This window comes from Catharus ustulatus, chromosome 27 (genome assembly GCF_009819885.2).
Source record: "Catharus ustulatus isolate bCatUst1 chromosome 27, bCatUst1.pri.v2, whole genome shotgun sequence".
Classification (NCBI taxonomy): domain Eukaryota; kingdom Metazoa; phylum Chordata; class Aves; order Passeriformes; family Turdidae; genus Catharus; species Catharus ustulatus.
The window spans coordinates 4,200,652-4,221,962 of record NC_046247.1 but is presented as its reverse complement, the minus strand read 5'-3'; the positions used below and the strand labels follow the sequence as shown (position 1 = coordinate 4,221,962).

General features: G+C 59.3%; 2 protein-coding genes across 3 annotated transcripts in view; both read left to right on the top strand.

The window, feature by feature from the left end:
• The first annotated feature begins 644 nt into the window (after positions 1-644).
• DGUOK (deoxyguanosine kinase) lies at positions 645-4,039 on the top strand. 2 transcript variants are annotated; one of them, XM_033081238.1, is made up of 7 exons: positions 645-726; positions 1,519-1,631; positions 1,710-1,891; positions 2,233-2,380; positions 2,717-2,832; positions 2,924-3,023; positions 3,870-4,039. In XM_033081238.1, exons 1-7 carry the CDS (start codon positions 648-650, stop codon positions 3,957-3,959), a joined length of 828 nt encoding a protein of 275 aa, XP_032937129.1. In that variant the 5' UTR covers positions 645-647; the 3' UTR covers positions 3,960-4,039. The 2 variants fall into 2 exon arrangements, with proteins under 2 accessions (XP_032937129.1, XP_032937128.1); XM_033081237.1 differs by having other exon boundaries at positions 1,519-1,891.
• A 1,408-nt stretch (positions 4,040-5,447) lies between these two features.
• Positions 5,448-21,311, top strand: part of TET3 (tet methylcytosine dioxygenase 3) — a 28,120-nt gene continuing 12,256 nt past the window's right edge. Inside the window, exon 1 of the mRNA XM_033081265.2 lies at positions 5,448-5,693. Coding sequence (XP_032937156.1) covers positions 5,658-5,693 — 36 coding nt within the window. The 5' untranslated portion in view covers positions 5,448-5,657. The remainder of the gene's footprint in view (positions 5,694-21,311) is intronic.

The window sequence follows — 21,311 nt, the reverse complement described above, 5'->3', positions numbered from 1 at the left end:
CAGTGCTCCCAGCTCTGAGCTGGTGACCCCAATCCCACGTTAGGGACCTCAACCACATGTCCATGTCCTTGACCCCACACCCTTAACCCCAACCCCCTGTTGGAGACCCCAATGTTGTTTTGGTGCCCTCAAAGTTGTTTTGGTGACCCCAATGTTGTTTTGGTGACCCCAACCCCTTGTTGCTGTCCTTAGCTCCATGCTGGGGACCCCAGCCCTGTCCTGGTGCTCCCAAAGTTGTTTTGGTGACCCCAACCCCTTGTTGTTATCCTTAGCTCCATGCTGGGGACCCCAACCCTGTGCCGGTGACCCCGATGTGCTTTTGGTTACCCCAATGTTGTATTGGTGATCCCCAACCCCGCGTTGACGTCCTCAGTCCCATGCTGGTGACCCCAGTATGGATTTGGTGACCCCAGCGCGGTTTTGGTGACCCCAACGCTGTTCTGTCCACCCCGACCCCCGTTATGCGCCCCACCCTCTCTCCCCTGCCCCCCGCACTGCTGTGGACAGCGTCTCATTTCCATAAATCACAACCTCGCCCCCAGCCCCCCCCACTCCGCTCCCCCCGCTGTTTCCGCCCCTCCGCCCACTTCCCGCGCGATGACGTCACGGGGCGGTGGCGCGCCCGCTCATTAGCATCTCATTAGCATATGACGCGGGAAGGCGGAAGCAGTGGCGGCATGGGGCGGTGCGGGGCCGCCCTGAGCCTGGCCCTGGAGGGGAACATCGGTACCGGGGGGGACACGGGGCACAGAGCGGGCGGCGGGGGGAGCGGGAGGATTTGGGGTGCGATGGGAGGGGGCGGCGCGGGCTGCGGCATCTCGGGGTGCGAGTTAATGGCTGTAATTATCTTAATTGGCATTGCTGTGGGGGGAACCCCTAAACCCCGAGCTCCTGAGAGTTGGGAGGGGGGACACGAAGGCTCCCCCCGGGCGAGGGACGCCCAGGCTCACTCCACGTTCCCAGCAGCCGGCAAGGCGGGGACACCCAAGCTCATCCCAGGTTCCCGGGGGTCAGATTGGGGTCACCCAGGCTCGCCTCACATTCCCAGGAGCCAGGAAGGGGCACACCAAGGCTTACCCCAGTAGCCACAGTGGGGAAACCCCAGGCTCACTCCAATATTTCTGAGATTTGGTGTGGGGGGACACCCAGATTCACCCCGTGTTCTTGAGAGCTAGAGCAGGGGCACCCTCAGGCTCATCCCAGGTTTCCAGGGGCTAGAATGGGGGGACAGGCTCATCCCACATCCCTAGAAGCAAGGATGGACATCCAGGCTCGCTCCAGGATCACGGGATTTGGAGCACGAGTTCAAATTTATCACAAGAGGACACTCAGGCTTACCCTGTGTCACTGGGATTGGAGAGGGGAGAAACCCAGGCTCACCCCATTCTGGGATTTGGTGGGGGACACCCCATATTCCCATAGTTCAGAGCTGGGGACCACCCAGGCTCACCCCATATACCCAAGATCCAGGACAGGGGGCTCACCCAGGCTCACCCTGCTCTCCCTCTGTTCCTGCAGCCGTGGGGAAATCGACCTTCCTGAAGCTGCTGGGTGCCACCTTCCCACGATGGCACCTGGTGACAGAGCCCGTGGCACAGTGGCGCAAGGTGCCAGCCGGTGGCAGTGCCCAGGTAACGGCGATCCCGGCCACACCCCGGCTCTGCCAGCGCCACCCTGGAACCCCCTCATGCCCTGCTGTCCCTCCACAGGCGTCCGTGGGCTCTGCCAACCTGCTGCAGATGATGTACCAGGAGCCAGCCCGCTGGTCCTACACCTTCCAGACCTTCTCGTGCATCAGCCGGCTGAAGGCAATGCTGGAGCCAGCAGAGGAGGGGCCCCCCCAGACCCCGCCCCCCGTGAGGGTCTTTGAGCGCTCTGTGTTCAGTGACAGGTACCCAGCACCCCAAAAAGAGAGGTGAAGGGATTGGGAGCATCCACAGCAGCTGGATTATGATGTTGGGTCCTCAGGGTGAGCAGAGCCCAGAGTGATGCTGATTCCAGGAATGGGATTTTGGGGTAATTTGGGGGCAGCCCCAGCCTCACCTGTGTTGGGTGCACACCTTTGGGTGATGCCAGGCTCGATGGGCATTGCACATGCCCCAGATGAGGGATTCTTGCCCTGATTTAACCACCTGCACTTCCTCATTGGAGCAAAAAAAAGGCTGAAAAAAACCAGGCTGTGAAGCTACCAGGTCATGGAGCTGCCCGGCCCCTCTGTCCATCCCTTCCCAGGTACGTCTTTGCCAAGAACCTCTTTGAGGCTGGGCACCTGCAGCCCCTGGAATGGGCCATTTACCAGGACTGGCACGACTTCCTGCTGCGGCACCTGGGGCCCCGCGCCGCCCTCCACGGCTTCCTGTACCTGCAGGCCAGGCCCCAGGTGTGTGCTGCGAGCAGGAGGCCTCAGGTCCACCTGAATCCTGCCAGAATTGCCAGAATGTTGGGGTTTCACCTCAAATCTCTGCCCTGGAGGAGCAGGACCTGCTTCTCTTTCATGGGAATGTGGGTGGGAATTTTGCCGTGGATTCCAGGGCAGGTTTTGGGGAGAAGGGGCAGCAGCATCTCCCGGGTTGATGCTTCCCACATTCCTTCTCTGCCACTGACCCCTCGTTTTCCTGCATCCTGCTGTCCTCCTGTCTGTCCCGCTGTCCTCCCGTCTGTCCCGCTGTCCTCCTGTCTGTCCCGCTGTCCTCCCGTCTGTCCCGCTCTGCCCCAGACGTGCCTGGAGCGGCTGCGGCGGAGGGCGAGGCAGGAGGAGGGCGGGATCCAGCTGGGGTACCTGCAGCAGCTCCACGCCCAGCACGAGCACTGGCTGGTGGACAGGACCACGGAGTGAGTGCCAACCCGTGCCCAGCTTCGGGGTGCCCCCAGCTTTGGGGGTGGTTTTTGGGGGGTTTGATCCCTCCCTGCCTCCCTCCTGCAGGATCCACTTTGCGGAGGCGCGGCGCGCGCCTGTCCTGGTGCTGGACGTGGACAAGGACTTCGAGCACGACGTGGCCGTGCAGGGCGTCCTCATGGCACAGGTGGGACAGGGGTGGCACAGGTGGGGTGGCACAGCCCAGTGGCTTCTCGGTGCCATCAGAGCCACACTGGGTCCGAGCCTCCATCTGTGTTCCATTTTCCCTCACGAAAAATAATTTCCACGTTGTGGGTCTGAGGTGGTGTAACCTCAGCTGTGCCAGGGCCATCCTGTGCCAGTCTTGTACAGTCCTGGTGCCACCCCAGTGCATTCCTACACCATCCTGGTGCCACCCCAGTGCATTCCTACACCATTGCAGTGCTAGGGCCATGCCAGTGCCATCCCAGGGCCATCCCAGTGCCAGGACCATTCCAGTTCCATCCCAGTGCCACCCCAGTGCATTCCTACACCATCCCAGTGCCATCCCAGTGCCATCCTGGTGCCACCCCAGTGCATTCCTACACCATCCCAGTGCCATCCTGGTGCCACCCCAGTGCATTCCTACACCATTGCAGTGCCAGGGCCATGCCAGTGCCATCCCAGTACATTCCTGTACAATCTCAGTTCCATCCCAGTGCTATCCTGGTGCCACCCCAGTGAAATCCTACATCATCCCAGTTCCGTGCCAGTGCAATCCCAATTCCATCCCAGTGCATTCTTACACCATCCCAGTTCTATTCCAGTGCCACCCCTGAACCATCCCAGTACCATCCCAGTGCCACCCCTGAACCATCCCAATACCATCCCAGTACCATCCCAGTGCATTCCTACCCCATCCCAGTTCTATTCCAGTGCCACCCCTGAACCATCCCAGTTCCATCCCTTCACCATCCCAGTGCATTCCTACACCATCCCAGTTCTATCCCAGTGCCATCCCAGTGCCACCCCTTCAGCCAGGTTGTCCTTGCAGGTGGAGGCCTTTGTGACATCGCTGAGTGCCGACACTTTGCCGTCACATCCCGACCCTGTGGGAGCCGTGGGAGGGTCAGGGTCTGCCTGAAGATCCCGATCCGAGGACAAGGGACACGTCCTGGTCCCCAGCTGCCTCCTCAGCCCGTCTGTGCGGGACCAGGGGTGGATTTGAGGCAGATCCTCAGAGCTGTGGGAGGAGTTTTGGGGGGCAGGGTTGGCTCCCCGTGCTCAGGGGACCAGGTCCTTGCTGTGACCCCCTCCCCATCTTTAGGGATCCCCAGCTGGGGAACGCCCTGAGGTGGATTTCGTGCACTGCTTGAATTCCCATGGGAAATCCCGGTGTTTAGGTGACAGGCAACCCCTTTATTTTGTTATTTTGTATCTCGTTTTTTCCCCTTAAATTAAGATCAAATCTGCGGAGCTGCTCCTGTCTCGAACCAGGGCTGGGGAGGGTCGGGGCGGCTCTAGGGGGGACACGGGGGGACAGTGTTCATCATTCCCCCGGTTTTGGGGTGTCGTGATGGGGCGGGGGGGAACAGTGCCCTGGGGGGCGTGGGTCAGGATCTGGGAGAAAAGCGAGGGGATTTGGCACCTAAAAGGGGGCTGAGATCCTATATAAACACGGGTGGGGCAGCTGCCCCACAGGAAGGGAGGGGGGCGGGATTGGGGTGGGGATTTGGGAGCCTGTGGGGTGGGATATGGGGCAGGGAGTGGTGGAGCCTGGGGCAGGGCAGGGGGGATCTGGGGGTCTGTGGAGCAGGATATGCTCGGGGAGGGGGGCTGGGATTTTCTCCGGAGGCCCTACAATAACACGGAGGGAGACCCCACTAACGATCCTACAAAAAAAAAAAAAAAACAACAACAGAGGAGCCGCAGCTGCCCCTACAAAACCAACAGAGCCGTGCAATGCCCCCTCCACCCTCAACAATCCCATAAAAACAACCCCGCACCCAGCGACCCCACAACAACACCCAACAAAAAACAAAACCCCCGCTCACAACCCCCACCCCTCCTCTCCCCGCACCCCCTCCCCGTTATCCCCGCGGCTCCGGTGCCCCCCGAGCGCTGCCCGGAGCCCCCCGGCCGCCCGGCGGGTCCCCCCGAGCGGGCGCTGCAGAACAAAGGAAGCAGCAGAGCAGGAGCGGCGGCAGCAACGTGCGGCAGCTCCGCGGGTCCCCTCGGGGTGCCGGCGACATCCCGAGCTGCCCGGAGCCCCTGCGGGGTCCCCGCCATCCCCCGGGCAGGGAGTGCGCTCAGCCCCCACAGCCCCCGGTACAACGAGGGGGTCGAACCCCCTTTTTTTTTTTTTTCCGGTAAACGCTTTTTTCTATCTAAATTTGGGGAGGGGGGGGGAGATGGAAAGTTGCCGGTGCGCGGCTGAAGTTGTGAAGTTGTGGCGAAGCAGCGCGGGTTGGAGGGGGGATAAAAAGGAGGAAAAAAAAAAAAAAAGAAAAAAAAAAAAGAGGAAAGGAAAATGGGGTTGGAAGAAATAAGGGGTGGGATTAAAAGCGGGGAGGCAGCACCCCGGTTTTGGGGGGGCTCGGGGGAGGGAGGGGTGGGGAGTCAGCGGGGCCGGCCCCCCCCGGGTGGAATCGGCGTGGAAATTAAAAGTCGGGGTGACTCGCGGCTTCGCTCGGCTCTGTCCCTGCAGAACTCGGCGGTGTCCCCAGGGCGGGGGACACGGTGACCCCGGCATGTCCCTGTGGCCGGGCAGGGGGCTCCAGCAGCCCGGGCCAGCCGCCCCCACGGCGGGGGGGAGCCCCGGAATCTGACGCTGCCCCCCGGGATGGAGATGGAGAGGCACGAGGGGCTCCACAGGGAGGTGAGCGATCCCCAGCTCCCCCAACCCATCCGTCCCCCCTCTCATCCCCACACCTCCACCTTTTCGGGGTGGTTTGTGACCCCTTTGTAACGTCACCGTGACTTGGAGGGGGCTTGTCGGGGTGGGCAGGGAAAGCCCCTCCTTGGTTGGTGGATGGGTTTGTTTTTTTAAGGGTATTTCCGTGGGAAATGGGACTTTCTGCTGCCTTAAAGGCCGCTTTGATGCCTTAAACCCACCCCCCCAAAAATTTCAACTCGTCCCTGGGACATCCCCAAAACAGCGCCGCGGGACGGGTGGAACAAAACCCAATTTTAAACCGAATTCCTTGGAATTTCTTGGCGTGAAAGAGCAAAACGCTGCGCGAAACCCACCCGGGTGCCGTCGGGGGGAAAGGGGGTCCCCAAAAAGAAGGGGGTGGCAAAGAGGGGGAAGGCAGAGCCGTGCCAGGGGGGAGCATCACGGAGCTAACAAGTTGCGGCGTTTTCTTCACCCAAAAATTTCCAACACCTTCCTTCGGCACTTCTGGTTTTACCGGCCGGGGTGGTTGTAACCGGGATCTCGCATTTTGTGCCCACGCAAGAGGCAGGGAAAAAGGGAAGGGGGTGGGGGGTGCTGCTCCATCTGGGGGGGTCTCCAACGTGGGAGGGAGAAACATCTGCTCGGTGTTGATTTTTAGTGCTTTACACCCCCCCGCCAAAAAAAAAAAAAAAAAAAAAATTGGCACTGCTTTCTTTTTTTTTTTTTTTTTTTTTTTTGTGGTATTGGGGTTTGAGCGGCCTCTGAGTTGCATCCAGCTGGTTTTCCCCTTGGAATATGCAAAGGGTGGGATGGGGTGGTGGGGACGTTGGCACAGGTGGCTCGGCGAGGCTGAGGAAGGACTTTACCCTTGGCACAACGCCGGTGAAAACCGAGAACTGGCGGCCAAGGGTTTGTGCCCAGCGCTTTTCCAGACAGGATATGGGGGGAAAGATGATTTTTTTTATTTTATTAGGATGCTGCTGGGGGCAGGGCGGGCAGTGGGGGGATCCCGCAGGAGCCGGGGCCGGGGTGTGCCGCAATTCCCACGTCCCGGCGTCTCTCCCGGGGTGCTTTGGCAGCCGGAGCCGCCCGGGCAGCCAGCACCAGTTCCACCAGTTCCTCCAGCTCGGCCCGGCCTGGGAGAGCCGGCTGTGCCCTCGCAGCTCTGCCTGGAGCTCCTGCTGTCCCTCTTGGGGGGATTTCCTGCCGTGTCCCCATCCGTGAGGGTTTGAGGAGGAGGAAGAGGAGGAGGAAGATAGCAGAGGTCAAGGTTTAGCTCTGTTCCTTCCCAGGCGGTTCGGAGTGTCTTTCCCACTCATTTGCATAACTAATCAACATCTTGGGCAGCCGCTCATTAGCGCGGAACGCGCTGCTGTCCGCTCCAACCGAGGGAAGGATGCTCCAACCTGTCCTGCTCAAACCCTGAAAAAAACCCAGAGAAAACCCCATTCCCAGCAGGGATGGGCCCACCAGGCCCCCAAAACCGCTTTGGTTTTGTGGTTTTGGGATGTGGCGCAGCTCGAGGTGTCCCTGGAGCATTCCCGGCGCTCGAAAATTCCCGTTCATCCTCGAAATGAGAGCCCCTAACTGAATTTGGCAGCCAGGCTCGGGGCCGAGCGCTGGCGATTAGGGATAATCTCATTTAAAGCATTACTAATAAAAGTTACTAAATTTGTCCATCTCCGAGGCTTTCCCTGGAGAGTTGAGGTGGGATTTTTTTTTAATATTTTTTTTTCTCTGCCAGCGTGAAATCGCCCCAAAACGTGCCCAGCATCTCCAAAACCAGCTGATGGATGGGGTGAAGGACAGGCTGGGTTTGGCTCGTTTTCATTCGGCACATGCCGGTGTCACCTGCAGGAGTCACCCGCCTGCTGGGGGCTGTCCCCGGGTAATCCGGGGAGATTCTCACCGTGTCCGTGCCTGGAAAATGGAAATATTTCCAGGCCGGGCTGTGATGTGAGCAGCTCAAAGGACTCGGGAGCGAATCCGATGGATGCTGGAGCGGAGGAGGAGGAGGACGGGAGGGAAGAGGCGTCTGTCAGAATTAAATCCCCGCCGCGCTTTTTGCAGCGAGTTCTTGCCCGGCAGAGCCGAGCCGGGCCAGGCAAAAGGGGTTTGCAACCCTTGGAGCCACCGTGCAAAGCTGGAAATTTGGGAAAAACCAGTTCCCTGCACCAGTTGATCCCATTTATTCCCATGGGAGTCGCAGCACTCGGAGAAAAAGTCGGGTCCTGGAGGGCTCTTGGCTGACTCGTGGCCTTTTCAGGGGAGAAAAAGGGAATATTGCTCCAGGGAATGTTGCAGGGATGGGGATGTCAGGTCTGTGCTTGTGCTTCCACCTGGACTCGTGTTTATCCAACCCAGTGTACACTTTATGGGTCCTCAGATCCCAGTGGAAAGCAGTTTTTTGGAGAAACCTTTGGGAGTTTTGAGTTTGTAGCCGTTTTGGTGGTGATTTAGCCAAGAAATCGGTTTGGAAAACTCTTCCAGGAGCATCACCTCCAAGCCCGGATGGAGAAGTTTGGGGGGAATTCGTTCCCCTTTTTCCCTTCTCTCTCTCTCTCCTGCTCCCCCCAAAATAATTCCGTGCATCACAGGGGAACCTGCCAGCTCCAAGAGGGCTTGGAAAAGCTGGAGCTGAGTTCCACCAGGACTTTTTCAAGGATCCAGCCCCACCTTAACCCTTTCTCCGTCCAATTCCCACGGGAAAACGCCGGCAATTCTTCAGCAGGGCCTGGATTTCGGGGAAGAAGGGGCAATAGGACATCGTGCAGGTTTTTGGAGGAGGATTTAAATGTCGCAAAGGTCTGATGTCCCCAAATTAATTCAGGGACCCAAATTAGTGACGTCCTCAAATTAATGGTGTCTCCAAGTTGGTGAGGGCCCTAAATGGTAAATGTTCCGAAATGAACCCAACTAAATTAAAGGACAAACATTAAAAAGGTTGCCAGGGGTTTAACGGCAGGAAAAAATCGGAGGGAGGGGTGTAAAGAGCGTTTTGGGAGCTCCCCTGGCTGCTCTCAGGATTTTTGGCTGCTCCCACTCCCCATGAGGACTGACCCCTCAATGTCCTGGGGGGACAATGACACAGTGACCGGGGTTTGGGGGTCCTGGGACCCCATTTCGGGCTTTTGGGCATTGCGTGTCTGTGTCCCTGTCCCTGTCCCCCTTGTGAGCCCTCTGTGCTCCACTGCACCCCCCAGGTGTCCCCCTCATGTCCCCACATCATTGTGTCCCCGTTGTGTGCCCCCCTTTTCCCCCCAGTGTCCCCTCTCCTGTGTCCCCCGTGTTTCCCCCCAGTGTCCTCCCGTGTCCCCTCTCTGTCCACCCAGTGTCCCCTCTCCTGTGTCCCCCGTGTTTCCCCTCAGTGTCCCCTCTCTCGTGTCCCCTGTGTTTCCCCCAGTGTCCTCCAGTGTCCCCTCTCCTGTGTCCCCTCTGTGTCCACCCAGTGTCCTTCCGTGTCCCCTCTCCTGTGTCCCCCGTGTTTCCACCCACTGTCCCCTCTCCTGTGTCCCCCGTGTTTCCACCCGGATCCCCCCAGTGTCTCCCTGTGTCCCCCCCCCCGTGTCCCCTCTGTGTCCCCCGTGTTTCCCCCAGTGTCCCCCCCGTGTCCCCTCTGTGTCCCCCCATGCCCGGGGGTTCCTTCTGTATCTCGCACCCCCGTGGTTGGTGCCTCAGTTTCCCGAGGCCCCCAGCCCGCGGTGCCCGCTTTGGGGTCCCCTGTCCCCGTTTTTTTGCGGGTTCACGCGTCCCCCGCGCACGCGACCCCCCCCGTGTCCCCCTCATGTCCCCGCTCCTGCGCAGCGCAGGGAGCGGGCGGGCGGTGCCACTGCGTGGGGAAGGGGGGGGGGCTGCGCGTGGGGGGGGAAAGGAGGAGGAGGAGGAGGAGGAGGAAGGAAGGAAGAGGAGGAGGAAGGAGGAGGAGGAAGGAGGGAAGAAGAGGAGGAGGAGGAGGAGAGGGGGGGAGCAGGGATGCGGCGCTCATTCCCCCCCCCGGCTGCAGCGGGGCGGCGGTGAGGGAGCGCGAGGAGAGGGAGACAAGATGGCTTCCTCCTGAGGGCCGGCGCCGTGCGGGGCTGGCGGGGGCTGCGGGGGCAGCGCGGGGGCAGCGGCGAGGTAAGCGCACCCCTTCCCCCCTCAAAACACTCCCTCTGCACCCCCCCAAAACCTTCTCCCCCCAAAAAAACAATCGCGCCCTGGCTTTGCGGGGCGGTGCGGGGGAGGTTAAAGCCCCCCCCCCCCCCACGGTGTTGGCGGCCCCGCGGGGCCGTGAGGACAAAGCGGCGGGGCCTGGGGAGGGACACACGCCCCGCGCCACCGCCCCCATTTTGTGGCTGTTTTCCTTCTTTTATCCCTTTCCTTTCCCTCCAGCATCGCTTCGTGCTGGGGGGGGTGGGGGTGGAGGGGGGGGTAGTGGATAGGGGTGGGAGGGCGATAAACCTTAAGGTGCGCTCCCCTCCCCCGCGTCGCCCCACATCGTTATTCCCCCGTGTGCTTTCCGCCTTTATTAATCATTATTTATATGAACTCATCCCGGCCGTCCCCGACATGTCCTGAGCTCAGAGGTGCGGCGGGGTGATGCGAACAAGGGCGATGAGGCTCCCCGCCGTGACGTCACCGTGACGTCACCGGCCGGTGGCAGCTGTCATCCCTCGCCGTGACGAGGCCCCGGGGCCCGGCGCGGGCACCCCCCGCTTTCCGTCACGGCCTGGTGGAGGTGGGCACAAAAACCAGCTGCTCCTCCTCAGGGGGGGCTCACTCGCCCGCCCAGGAGGTGATTTTGGTTATCCCAACGCCGAGAGTGGCGCGGTTTGGCAGTTCTGGCGCCCGAGCGGCTGCGGATGCTGCTGGCTCCAAGGGACGTCGCCGAGGTCAGGGGGAGAGCGTTGCCAAATAAACGTGCGGCCGCCCCGAAGTTCGGAGTCGGCGGTGAGCGGCTTTTGGCACCACGTGTTTTCGCAGGGATGGGGATGCTCCGGATCCTGCACCCGGGGATGCGCCGGCGCGTGCGCCCGCCAACGCCGGAGCTGCCTCCGGAGTGGCGGATGCTGTGCAAAAAAAAAAAAAAAAAACAAACTAAAAAAAAAAAGGAATCATAGATAGAAGCGGTGGCAGGTGCCGGGGCGGTGGGTTCGGCGCCGTGCCGGGTGCTGGGATGCGCTGAGAGGTTGCATCATGCTGGGAAGGGCTGGGCAGCGCCGGAGCAGAGTCCTCGCAGGTTGTTACGGTGGCCCCATAAACGAGCCCCAGTCTTGGCCTTTGGCTCCTGGTTAGCGTTGACGAGGTTTGTTTTTTCGGATTGCCCGACATGGACACTTTTTTGCAGGTAATTAAGGGGGAAGGTGGCTCTGGATCTGGGGAAGGCAAAATGTGCATGTCCCCAGCATTTTGGCCTTTCCTTTGAGTGAGGGGCTTTGCTGGACCAGCTGGGAATCGGGATTGCAAAGTGGTGGCACAATGACTCTGGGGCACATGGTTGTGTTTTGGGTCTGAGTCCCAAACAGTCCTTGCTGGGGTGTCCCTGGTGCTGTCCCCATGGTGTTGGAGTCTCCAGTCCCCTGCCTGCATGTGCTGAAGTCCCCAGTCCATGTCCCCATGGCACCAGGGCTCTTGGTCCTGGTTCTGCATGTGCTGCAGTCCCAAATTCTTGTCCCCATGGCATCAAGGTCCCCAGTCCCCTTCCTGCATGTGCTGTAGTCCCCAGATCTTGTCCTCATGGGGTTCCCGGTGCCTTGTCTGCATGTGCTGGGGTGCCTGGTCCCTGTCTCCATGCCGTTGGGATATTCAGACTCCTTCCTGCATGTACCAGTGTTCCCAGTCTCCATTCCCACAGTGTTGGGCTCTGTGGTCCTTTGCCTGTGTGTGCTGGGATCCCTGGTCCCCATCCATGTGACATCAGCGTGCTCAGTGCCCTGCCTGCTTGTGCCAGGGTTCCCTGTCCCTGTGGCAGTGTGTGTCCCTGTCCCCATAGCACTGGGGTTCCCTGTGGGAGTTCCCCAGTCCCTATCCCTGCTGCATCAGGATCCTTGGTGCCCTGCTTGTGTGCACCAGTGTCCCTTGTCCCCCAGCTGTGCACACTTGGGTCCCTGCTCCCTGTTTCTGCAAGCATTGGCATTCCTAATCCCTTCCTTGCATATGCAGGGTCCCGTGTCCCCATTCTGATGCCATCAGGGTCCCAAGTCCTCTACCTGCATGCACAAGAGTTCCTTTTCCCCATTCCCATGCCGTTGGCATCCCCAGTCCCTTCCCTGTGTGGACAGGGCTCTGTTGTCCCCATTCCTGTTCCCCTGGGATCCTAGTGCTCTCCCTGCCTGTGCTGGGCTCCCTTGTTCCTGTGACATTGGGGTCCTCGGTGCCAGCACATGCCAGCTTTCCTTGTCCGTTTTCCTGTGGCACTGCCGTGTCCCCGCTTCACGTGTGCTCAGGGAATCCTCTCAAGGGGATGTCATGAAGGAGCCAGCGCCAAAAGCCACTGTCCCCATCCCCTCGCTGTCCCTACTGCGGACAGGGATGAGAGAGATGCCCCCAGCTCCCTCCTGGGGACACCCCCCTGCTCCCTCCTCTGCCAGCGCTTTAATCTCGGTGCTTTGAGCTCTGTGTAAAAGGGTGCCAGACCATTTCTGAGGATGAAAGAGCTTTTTCTATTTATCCCCCGCTCCCCGGGCCGGCATCCAAGGGGAGATGAAATGAAACGGGAAGAGGCTGGAGGTGAAACAGCTGCGATCAGCTCTGTCCCCGCTCCACATCTGCCCGCCACACCACTGCCAGCCCCGCAAACCCAGCTCAGCCCCAATTTTCTCCTCTGTCCCGGGGCCAAAATCCCCTTTTGCTGGGTGGCATGGTGGCCTGGGATTTGCCGGCAGTGCTGTCAGAGGGAGCGGTGTCGCGGGGACAATGCAGCGTGTTTGTTTGCTACAGCTAAAATGGCAGTTCTTAAGGGGGAAAAAGAGAGCGAGAGCGAAGTGCTTCTGCACATCCAGTCACTGCATCTTTTGATTAAATGAGATTTTGCTGTCGAAGGGGGGAGCTGGGGACCATGAGCTCCTGAGCCTGCAGTTCCTATTGCAGCCAAATGAGGGGAAAAAAAAATTCTGAACCACCCCGAGCCCTGAAAATGCTGTTAAAAAAAAAAAAAAAAAAAAAAAAAAAAAAGGAGTAGAGCAAGTTGTAAATGCTGCAATTGTCAGTGCGGAGGCCAGGGATGCCGTGGGGTGGCCAGAGGGTTTGTCACTGCAGGGCTGGTGGCACAGCCCTGCTCTCCACAGCTGGAGAGGATGGAGAAACATCCCAGAGCTGCAGCTGCTGAGGTGGAGCAGAGAGTGGGAGCAGGATGAGGAATGACAGAGAGAGTGAGGGGCTCTACAGACCCTGAGCCTCTGAGGAACCCGGTGGTGTTGCAATTAAAACCTCTGCACTTAGGGCCGTTGCATTGAAGCCACTGCAGTTAAAGCTCCGGCGCCTAAATCCGCACCAATTAACGCCGTTGCAATTAAAGCCCTGACACTTAATTAACACCGTGGCTGCATCAGCCCTAGTGGCTTCTCTCAGCCATGCCAGGTGCCAGGCATCTCCATGAGCCTCCCTGGTGGGGATGGTTGGTGTTGGAGCATACTGGGAGCACACTGGATCACGTTGGGAACACACTGGGAGCACACAGCCTGCCCTGTGGATCACACTGGGATTGCACTGCCTATCCTCTGGATCATGCTGCCTGTTCCCTGGATCGCACTGGGTTCACACTGGGAGCACAGTGGGATCACCCTGTGCTCATACTGGGATCACGCTGGCTCCCCTGCGGATCAGCCGCCGGCCGGAGCACGGAGCACGCTGCCTGCCCGCACATGGCTTTTTTTAGGTTTACAAACATGAGGGCCCCGAACACGCGGCGCTTGCCCCCCTCCTTCCCCGTGAGTCATCAACCCCGTCACCGGCACCGGGCCGGGGAAGCCGGAGGCGGCGTCGGCGCTTTCCCCCGTGGTGCTGCTGACCCCAGCTAGGGTGGGAAAAAAAGGCAAAACCAGACGTTGTTTTTCTGTTCTTTCACCGTTTCCATTTTTGACGGGGAGGGCGCGGGTGACCACGGTGCTGCCATCGCGGCTTGTGGGTGGTCTGTGGTGAGGTGTTTGTGGAGGGGACCACGGCGCTGGTTGGAGGGTGGGAAGAGTTGAGACGTCACCGGCTTCCCCGGCTTTCCTCACCCTTTGTTGGTTGTGTTTCTGTAGTGTCGGATTTAAGGCGATGCCAATCGGTGTGGTTTTGGGGATGGGTGAGAAAAAGCTGGTGAGACCCCAAAATGCTGGCAAAAGACTCGTGGGGGCTCGGCAGTGCGGGTGAGCGTGGAGATGCCAAACCCCCGCGCTGAGCTCATCGGCTGAGGTGGCCCTGGTGACTCAGCAGTGCCGGTGCTGACTCAGCGGCCCCGGCCCCCGGGGATAGCGGGCGAGCTTGAAATTTTTGGGTAGAAAAAGGGACTTCTTTGTACAGCGCGCTGCAGTTTGCTGACGCCGAGCCAGCATCCGTGCTGCCAGCGCATTTTCCTCGCCGTCCACCTTCCTCCAGCTTTGGGAAAGGGATTTAATCCAAAGGGGTCCCGTCTCCCACCTGCCACGAGATGCTTTTCCCCACGGGAAACGAGTCGTGGCGGCGAAACCAGCTCCGGCTTTGGCAGGGGCGGCGTTTTCCCTGCTCCCAGATGGGGCAGGGCCCGGCTCCCACTCATCTCCCGGCTCCTGCCCGCCGGCCGTCGCGCCGCCGACTTGCCCGTGCTTGCCGGGTGGGAGGCAGCAGCACACGCGGTTCTTCTCCTCCTCCTCCTCTGCCGAAGGTCGGGCTGTGCGGCGGCGTGAGGAGCCCCACGTCCCGGGGAGGGGGGGCACGGCAGCATCCCCCAGGTATGAGGGGATGGGGATGAGCTGGAGGGGAGCCAAGCACCCGTGGGTGCTGGCTGGAACATCCCTGACTTGCACCCGGGGACCAGAAGGGTGCAAGGACTCCTCCTCTGTTCAAAGCAGAGGGCAAAGCCTTGAAAACTGGGGTGCAGTTTGGTCAGTGCATGGCTGTGGAAAACCTTTCCTCCTTGCTCCTCAAAATCTGGCTTTCCTCTCCCTGGTTTGCAGTGCACGGGGGGCTGTGGGGGCTGGAGTGGTGGGAGGGGATGGATCCTGATCCTGTGGGCAGTGCTGGCAGTGGGGCTGGGTAATTGGGCTGGAGTGGGATGGGAAATGCAGCTGGGCCGGGTGAGGGGTGAGGAGAGGCCATTCCCACATGGCCCATGCACTTCCACTTCCTTGCCATGTGGGTCCTCTTCCTTCCCCACCCCTATCCCCTTCCTGCCTGTCCTCTTCCCATTCTTCCCCTTGTTTCCCTTGCTCCCCATTTTCCTTTTGTATCCCTGCTTCCCTTGCTTGCCCACCCCCTTTCTTCCATTCCTTCTTCCCCCTCCTTCCCTTTTTCACCTTTCTCCCCATTTCTCTTTATTCCCATCTTCTCCTTCCCTGTTGTCTTTTTCCCCATCCCCTTCTTTCCCTTCTCCTTCATCTTGCTTTTATCTCCTTCCTCTTTGCCTTAATCTCCTTCCCCTTCTTCTTCTTCCATTTCCCTCTTCTTCCTCTTCCCTTCCTCTGCCTCCTCCCCTTCCTCCTTCCCTTCTTCTCCTCCTTCCTCTTCCCTTTCTCCCCTTCCTCTTCCCCTTCCTCTCCATCCCTCCTTTCCCTTCCCCGGATGGAGCACGCACGGTGATTCAGCCTTGCCAAGCCGGCCCCGGTGCCAATCTGGGAGCCGGCACGAGGGGAGCCAGCTGTGTTGAAACAAAAATAGTCCCGTGGGGTTTTTTTTGGTTGTTTTTTTTTTTCCCCTCCTTCTTTTCCCTTTCAAGAGCTCAGCCCTGTCCCTGACGGGGCTCCGTGCCGTGCCAAGCCTTTCCCCTGCTCGCGCCAACTGGCGGCTCCCGGCTGGGCTCCGCGCCGCGCTGGGCAGGAGCAGCGTGGGGGGAACACACGCCGTGGCTTGGCCGCGGATCGGCTTCCCAAAAACTGCTCCAGCGGGAGGGAGCCTCCGCTGGCAGTGCCTGCTCGCCTGTCCGCGGTGCTGAGCGTCCCCGAGTGTCCCTGCCCCGAGTGTCCCTGCTCCGTATGTCCCTGCCCTGAGCATCCCTACTCTGTGTCCCTGCTCCGTGTGTCCCTGCTCCATGTCCCTGCCCTGAGCATCCCTACTCTGTGTCCCTGCTGTGTGTCCCTTCTTTGTGTCCCTGCTCCATGTCCCTGCCCTGAGCATCCCTACTCTGTGTCCCTGCTGTGAGTGTCCCTGTCCCGAGTGTCCCTGCTCCATGTGCCTGCTCTGAGTATCCCTGTCCCGAAGGTCCCCGCTCTGAGTGTCCCTGCCCCCAGTGTCCCTGCTCCAAATGTCCCTGCTCTGAGTGTCCTGACCCCAAGCATCTTCACTCTGAGCATCCCCCCCTCCAAGCATTCCAACCCAAAGCCTTCACTGGGCATTCCCCCTTCAGACATCCCCTTGCTGAGCATTCCTGATCCCAAACATCCTCACCCTGAGCACCCCAACCCCAAGCATCCACACTGACCATCCATTCCCCAGCCACCCTGATCCTGAACATCCCCACCTCAAGCATCCCTTCCTAAAGGGAAAGTACTTTTCCTGGAGGAAGTGGGGTGGTTGGAGATGGGAAAAAATCTCCCATCTCCCTCAGAAGCCCCCAGTAGTGGTGAGATGGTGGTGCAGGAGCTGCGAGTGGGACTATATCACATTCAACCATCTCATCCTACCCCAAAGGAGGAGGAGAAGGGGCTGGAATTGTTGTATCAGCACCATCCAGAGAGGTTCATGGCCATGGGGGTCCCTGAAAGAGCTCCTGGGACTGGGGTAAAGCAGAGCTGGGCTTCCCGCAGCGTAAATCAGCTCAGCTCCCTCGGCATTGCTGTTATTCCGGCTTTTCTTCGGGCTAAATGAGGACAGGAGTGAGCAGCTCAGCCCCAGCGCTGGGGTCAGCCAGGGCCACGGAAACAGCTTGGAAAACACAGCGGGAGAGGCGGCCGTGGCCGCCCGCGGCGACAGGAGGCAGCAGGACCGCGAGCCGGCACCGTGGGTACCCCGGCTGGGGACAGCCAGGGGGAGCTGGGGGCTCTCTCTGCTCTGACTTGGCACTTGGCCTTCCAAGATTTCCTTGGATTTCCCTTTTCAGGGGCGTTGAGTTGGATTTAGGTCATCTGCTCCTCTCTGGCCTGCCTCCCGCTGGCAGCTGGGGGCTGTGGCTGGCTTGGGATTGGGAAGGGCTTTCCTATCTCTTGGGGTCTGGTGGTGCAGAACGGTGCTCCCCAGGAGCATCAGTGCCGTGATTCCGGCAGCACTCCCATCCCTGGCACAGCCCCTTGGTGGCACCAGCTCAGCAGGTTGTTTCTGTAGGGTCTCCAGCACTCAGGGATGCTCAGGGCTTCCCCCGGCAGCGCCCCCAAGCCACCATCCCAACGGAGGATCCCCGGGGTTGTTGCCAGAGGAGGAAAACCACAATGCAAGTGCCGGGGCTGGCCGGGCTCCACTGGAGTGGGGCCGGCAGCCAAGCTCCCTCTTGGCTGGCCCGTGCCGCCGGCTGGCAGCAGCTCCCACTGACCTCTGCGGCTCCCGGCCGTGCCCTTGCCGCAGCCCCGGCACACGGTGCCCCCACAGCCACCCCGGTGCGGCTGGGAAGAGCTCGGCGTTCCCACCGAGCTTCCTCCGCGCTCCTCTGCCCCCCAAATGCTGCACTTTTATTCAAATTGTGAGGTTTTTGCAGTGGGATGATGTCAAGTGGCTGCTGTGGATGTGCTGAGTCGCTCTGTTCTCTGCAGCTCCTGACTCGTTTGGAAACGGGTTTAACAAACTCCCAAAGTATTTATTTTGGGGAATATTTGGGACCCTGGTGTGGAGGACCAGGCGTTTTGGGAGTATGAGGGATTTAAAATCCATTTTCCTACTGGTTTTGGGTGGGTTTTGTTTGTTTTTTGTACCAGCAAAGGGTTGAAAGGAATAATTTGAAGAAGTGAAAACGGGGAAAAATAAAGGGGGAAAAGCGAGTTTGGAACTCAGGCTGTAAGGAGGGATGGATGGATGGATGGATGGATGGATGGATGGATGGATGGATGGACGGACAGGGTGTCTGTTTGTCCCACTGGGACACAGCTTGTCCCTGGTTTTTGGGTCAGTCTGAGGCTACTTTGGGATTTGGATGTATAGGACTGTGGAATATCCAGGTTGCTGGCCATGTAGGATGTTGGATGTATAGGGTTGCTGGTATATAGGACTCAGGAATTTAGGGTTGCTGGTTGTTTAGGGTTGGTGGGTGTATGGGATTGTGGAATATGTGTGTTGCTGGATGTATAAGATTGCTGATTTTATAGGGCTGATGCTGGATAGATAAGGTTGCTGGATATATGGACTGCTGGCCATATAGGATTGTTGGATGTGTCGGTCCCATGGTTGGGTATACAGGACTTGGGTATTTAGGATTGCTGAGTGTTTAGGGTTGCTGGATATGTGGGATTGCAGAATATTTAAGGTGCTGGATGTCTGAGCTGCTGGATATGCATGTTGGTGGAGGTGTAAGATGATTATATAGGGCCACTGGATGTATAAATTTGCTGTACATACAGGTTTGTGGTTGTATAGGTTATGTAGGGTGGGTGGATATACAGGATTGATGGATATATGGGTCACTGGATGTATAGGGCACGGGGATCTGTGGGGCAATAGGATCTACAGGGGAGCAGGACATAGGACAGTGGGATCTGTAGGGCTGTGGGTTCTGTAGGGCAGTGGATCTCTGGGGCAGTGGATCTCTAGGGCAGTGATCTCTAGGGCAGAGGGATCTCTAGGGCAGTGGATTTCTAGGATAGAGGGATCTCTGGGACAGAGGGATCTCTAGGGCAGTGGATCTCTGGGGCAGTGATCTCTAGGGCAGTGGGATCTCTAGGACAGTGATCTCTAGAACAGTGGATCTCTGGGGCAGTGGATCACTAGGACACAGGGATCTCTAGAACAGTGGATCTCTAGGACAGTGATCTCTAGGACAGAAGGATCTCTAAGGCAGAGGGATCTCTAGGGCAGTGATCTCTAGGGCAGTGGATCCCTAGGGCAGTGATCTCTAGGGCAGTGGGATCCCTAGGGCAGTGATCCCTAGGGCAGTGATCTCTAGGGCAGTGATCTCTAGGGCCGCGGCTCCTGCCCCAGCAGCCGGAGCTGTGGCCGCCCCTCCCCGCCGGGTTCCCCCCGTGCTCCCCGTGGGGGTCGAGGCGGCTCTCGGGGCCCGGCCAAGGCCGACGGGCGGCGGGGCCGGCGTGAGGTCTCCATTGTCCATCCATCCATCCATCCGTCCGTCCATCCATCCATCCATCCGTCCATCCATCGGTCCGTCCGTCCGTCCGTCGGCCGGTCCGTACGTGCGCGCGGCGCCGGCACTAATGGCTCCTGCAGCTGGTTTGGCAGGGGGCGGGGAGGGCCGGGGCTCCCGCTCGGTCTCTCCCGGCCCGGACGGTGCCGCCGCCGGCCGCGGCTTCTCCTCCCTGCCCTGCACACGTAAGTGCCGTCCCTGAATCCGGCACCGTGCCCCCGCCGCGCTCCCCAGCGCTCGCTGCCTTACAAACGGCTCCGGACTATTCCCAGGGAGCGCAGCCCAGGCTGGAAACGCTCCAAGCCTGTGTGGTTTTTGTTTTTCGTAATTTTTTTCCCCCTCCTTTCCCTTCTCTGTTTAAGGTATTTAAACTAGGGGGTGGAGGAGCAAATAATAATTAAAAAAAAAAAAAAAAAAAGAGAGAGAGGAAAAACGGAATTAAAAAAAAAAAGTTTTTATCCTCACGGGGATTTTCTCCCCTTTTATAGTGCCCGGAGGATGCAGAAAGGGATGTGCAGGAGCAGCTGAATTAACTCGAACTGTATAATTTGGTTTTCTCTTTATTTTATTTCCTCCCCTCCCCCACTGCCTCCTCTCCCCTGCTTTTATCCTTTCCCGGGGTGAATGGAAGGAGGTCCGGGAGATTTGGGCAGGCAGCACTTTTCCGAGGAAAATAGGCTGAGGGCGGAGGAGTTGGTGTCCAGGGCAGAGAGGGGGGATTGCTGCGGATGCTTTTGGGGGAGAAGCTGCGAGGTCTTTCCTTCTCCAGCCAACAGGGCCAGGAACAAAAGGAGGTGGATGGGAGAACCAGGAAAAAGAATTATTTTATATATATATATATATATATATATATGTGTGTGTGTGTGTGAAGTTTTCTTTCTCCACTGATTTGGGGAAGGTTGTGGCTTTCGGGTTAACCCTTTAGGAGCAGCGGGGGATGTTTGCTCCTTCCTTTAGTTCACACGATGAACTATTTTCCTACATTCCCAGCCTGGTTCCATAACCCAGTTTATGGGATGGAGCAGCCCAAGGTGCCTCCCTGGCCCTGCGGCTGATTTTCGGGGCTTCCCCTGCCCTTTCCCAGCAGGTTCCTCCCAGGGGAAACCCTTGGGGCCTCTCCCTACCCGGAGCAAAACAGATTTGCCATCATTTCCCTGCGACACTTCGGGGCCACCAGCGTGTCCCCCCGAACCTTTGGTGGGGGGGGGCGGGTCAGAGCGTTGGGAAAATCCCCTTTGGCTGGGCAGGAGGAGGAGGAAGATGACGGCGTAGGAAGGACGGGCGAGGCCGGGTTTGCAAAGGAGAGCGGAGGCGTGCTGTCCCCACCCTGCCCGGGCTGCGGGGCGAGCGCTTTCTCCCCAGACCTGCCGGACTGGTCCCATCGCTCGCGGCTCCGCGGATGCCCCGGAGGCACCGGAGCCGCTCTGAAAACCCACGGCAGCGCCGGGGTGATGCCGGAGCGATCGCGCTGTGCTCCCCGGGGATTTTCACCGCTGGAGAAAAGGGTTTTTTTTGGAAAGAATCGTGCTGAGGGTGGTTCCTCCGAGGTTTCGCCAAGGTCAGCAGCCTTCTTATCTCTCCAGCGTGGCTCTGCTCACGCGCTCAGCGCGGAGGGTGAAGGACTCTGTGGTGCCTGAAGGGTTAAAACACCGGCTTCACTCGGAGCCGTAACTTTGTGTTTCGGGCCTCTCCACGAATCTGAGCTGTGGATCCTTCCCAAGAGCCGCCATCCAGAGGCAGGAAACTCTGCCCACAGCCACTGCTTGCTTTGGCACGGTTTTTCCAGTGAACTTTGCTGTATTTTTAGCTTGCCGGAAGCTCCCCCTGGTTATCGGCAAACGGCCCGAAATCCTCAGTGCCGAGGTGGGACAGCGTCTCAGAGAACTTAAAGACCCCCTCCATGCCTGGCACAATCCCTTGGAGGGTTTTAATCGGGGTGTCCAGCCCAGACTGGGGTGTTGGGCTCCCTGAGTGCCACCGCCTGGCGCTGGCGTGGCTTTGGTGGCTTTGGTGTGTCCCTGGCACGGCCGGTGCTGCCAGCAGCCGTGTTGATACAGCCGCCGGGTTATTTGAGGTGAAAGCAGCCCCTGGCACCGGCGTAGCCAACTCGGCGGCCTCCTGCCATGCCGCGTCCTCCTGGCTGCTCCCGGTCAGGATGTTGGCTCATGGCACGGCTCCAAAACCCCCCCTCTCTTCGTGCTGCTTCCTTCACTGGGGGCAAACTG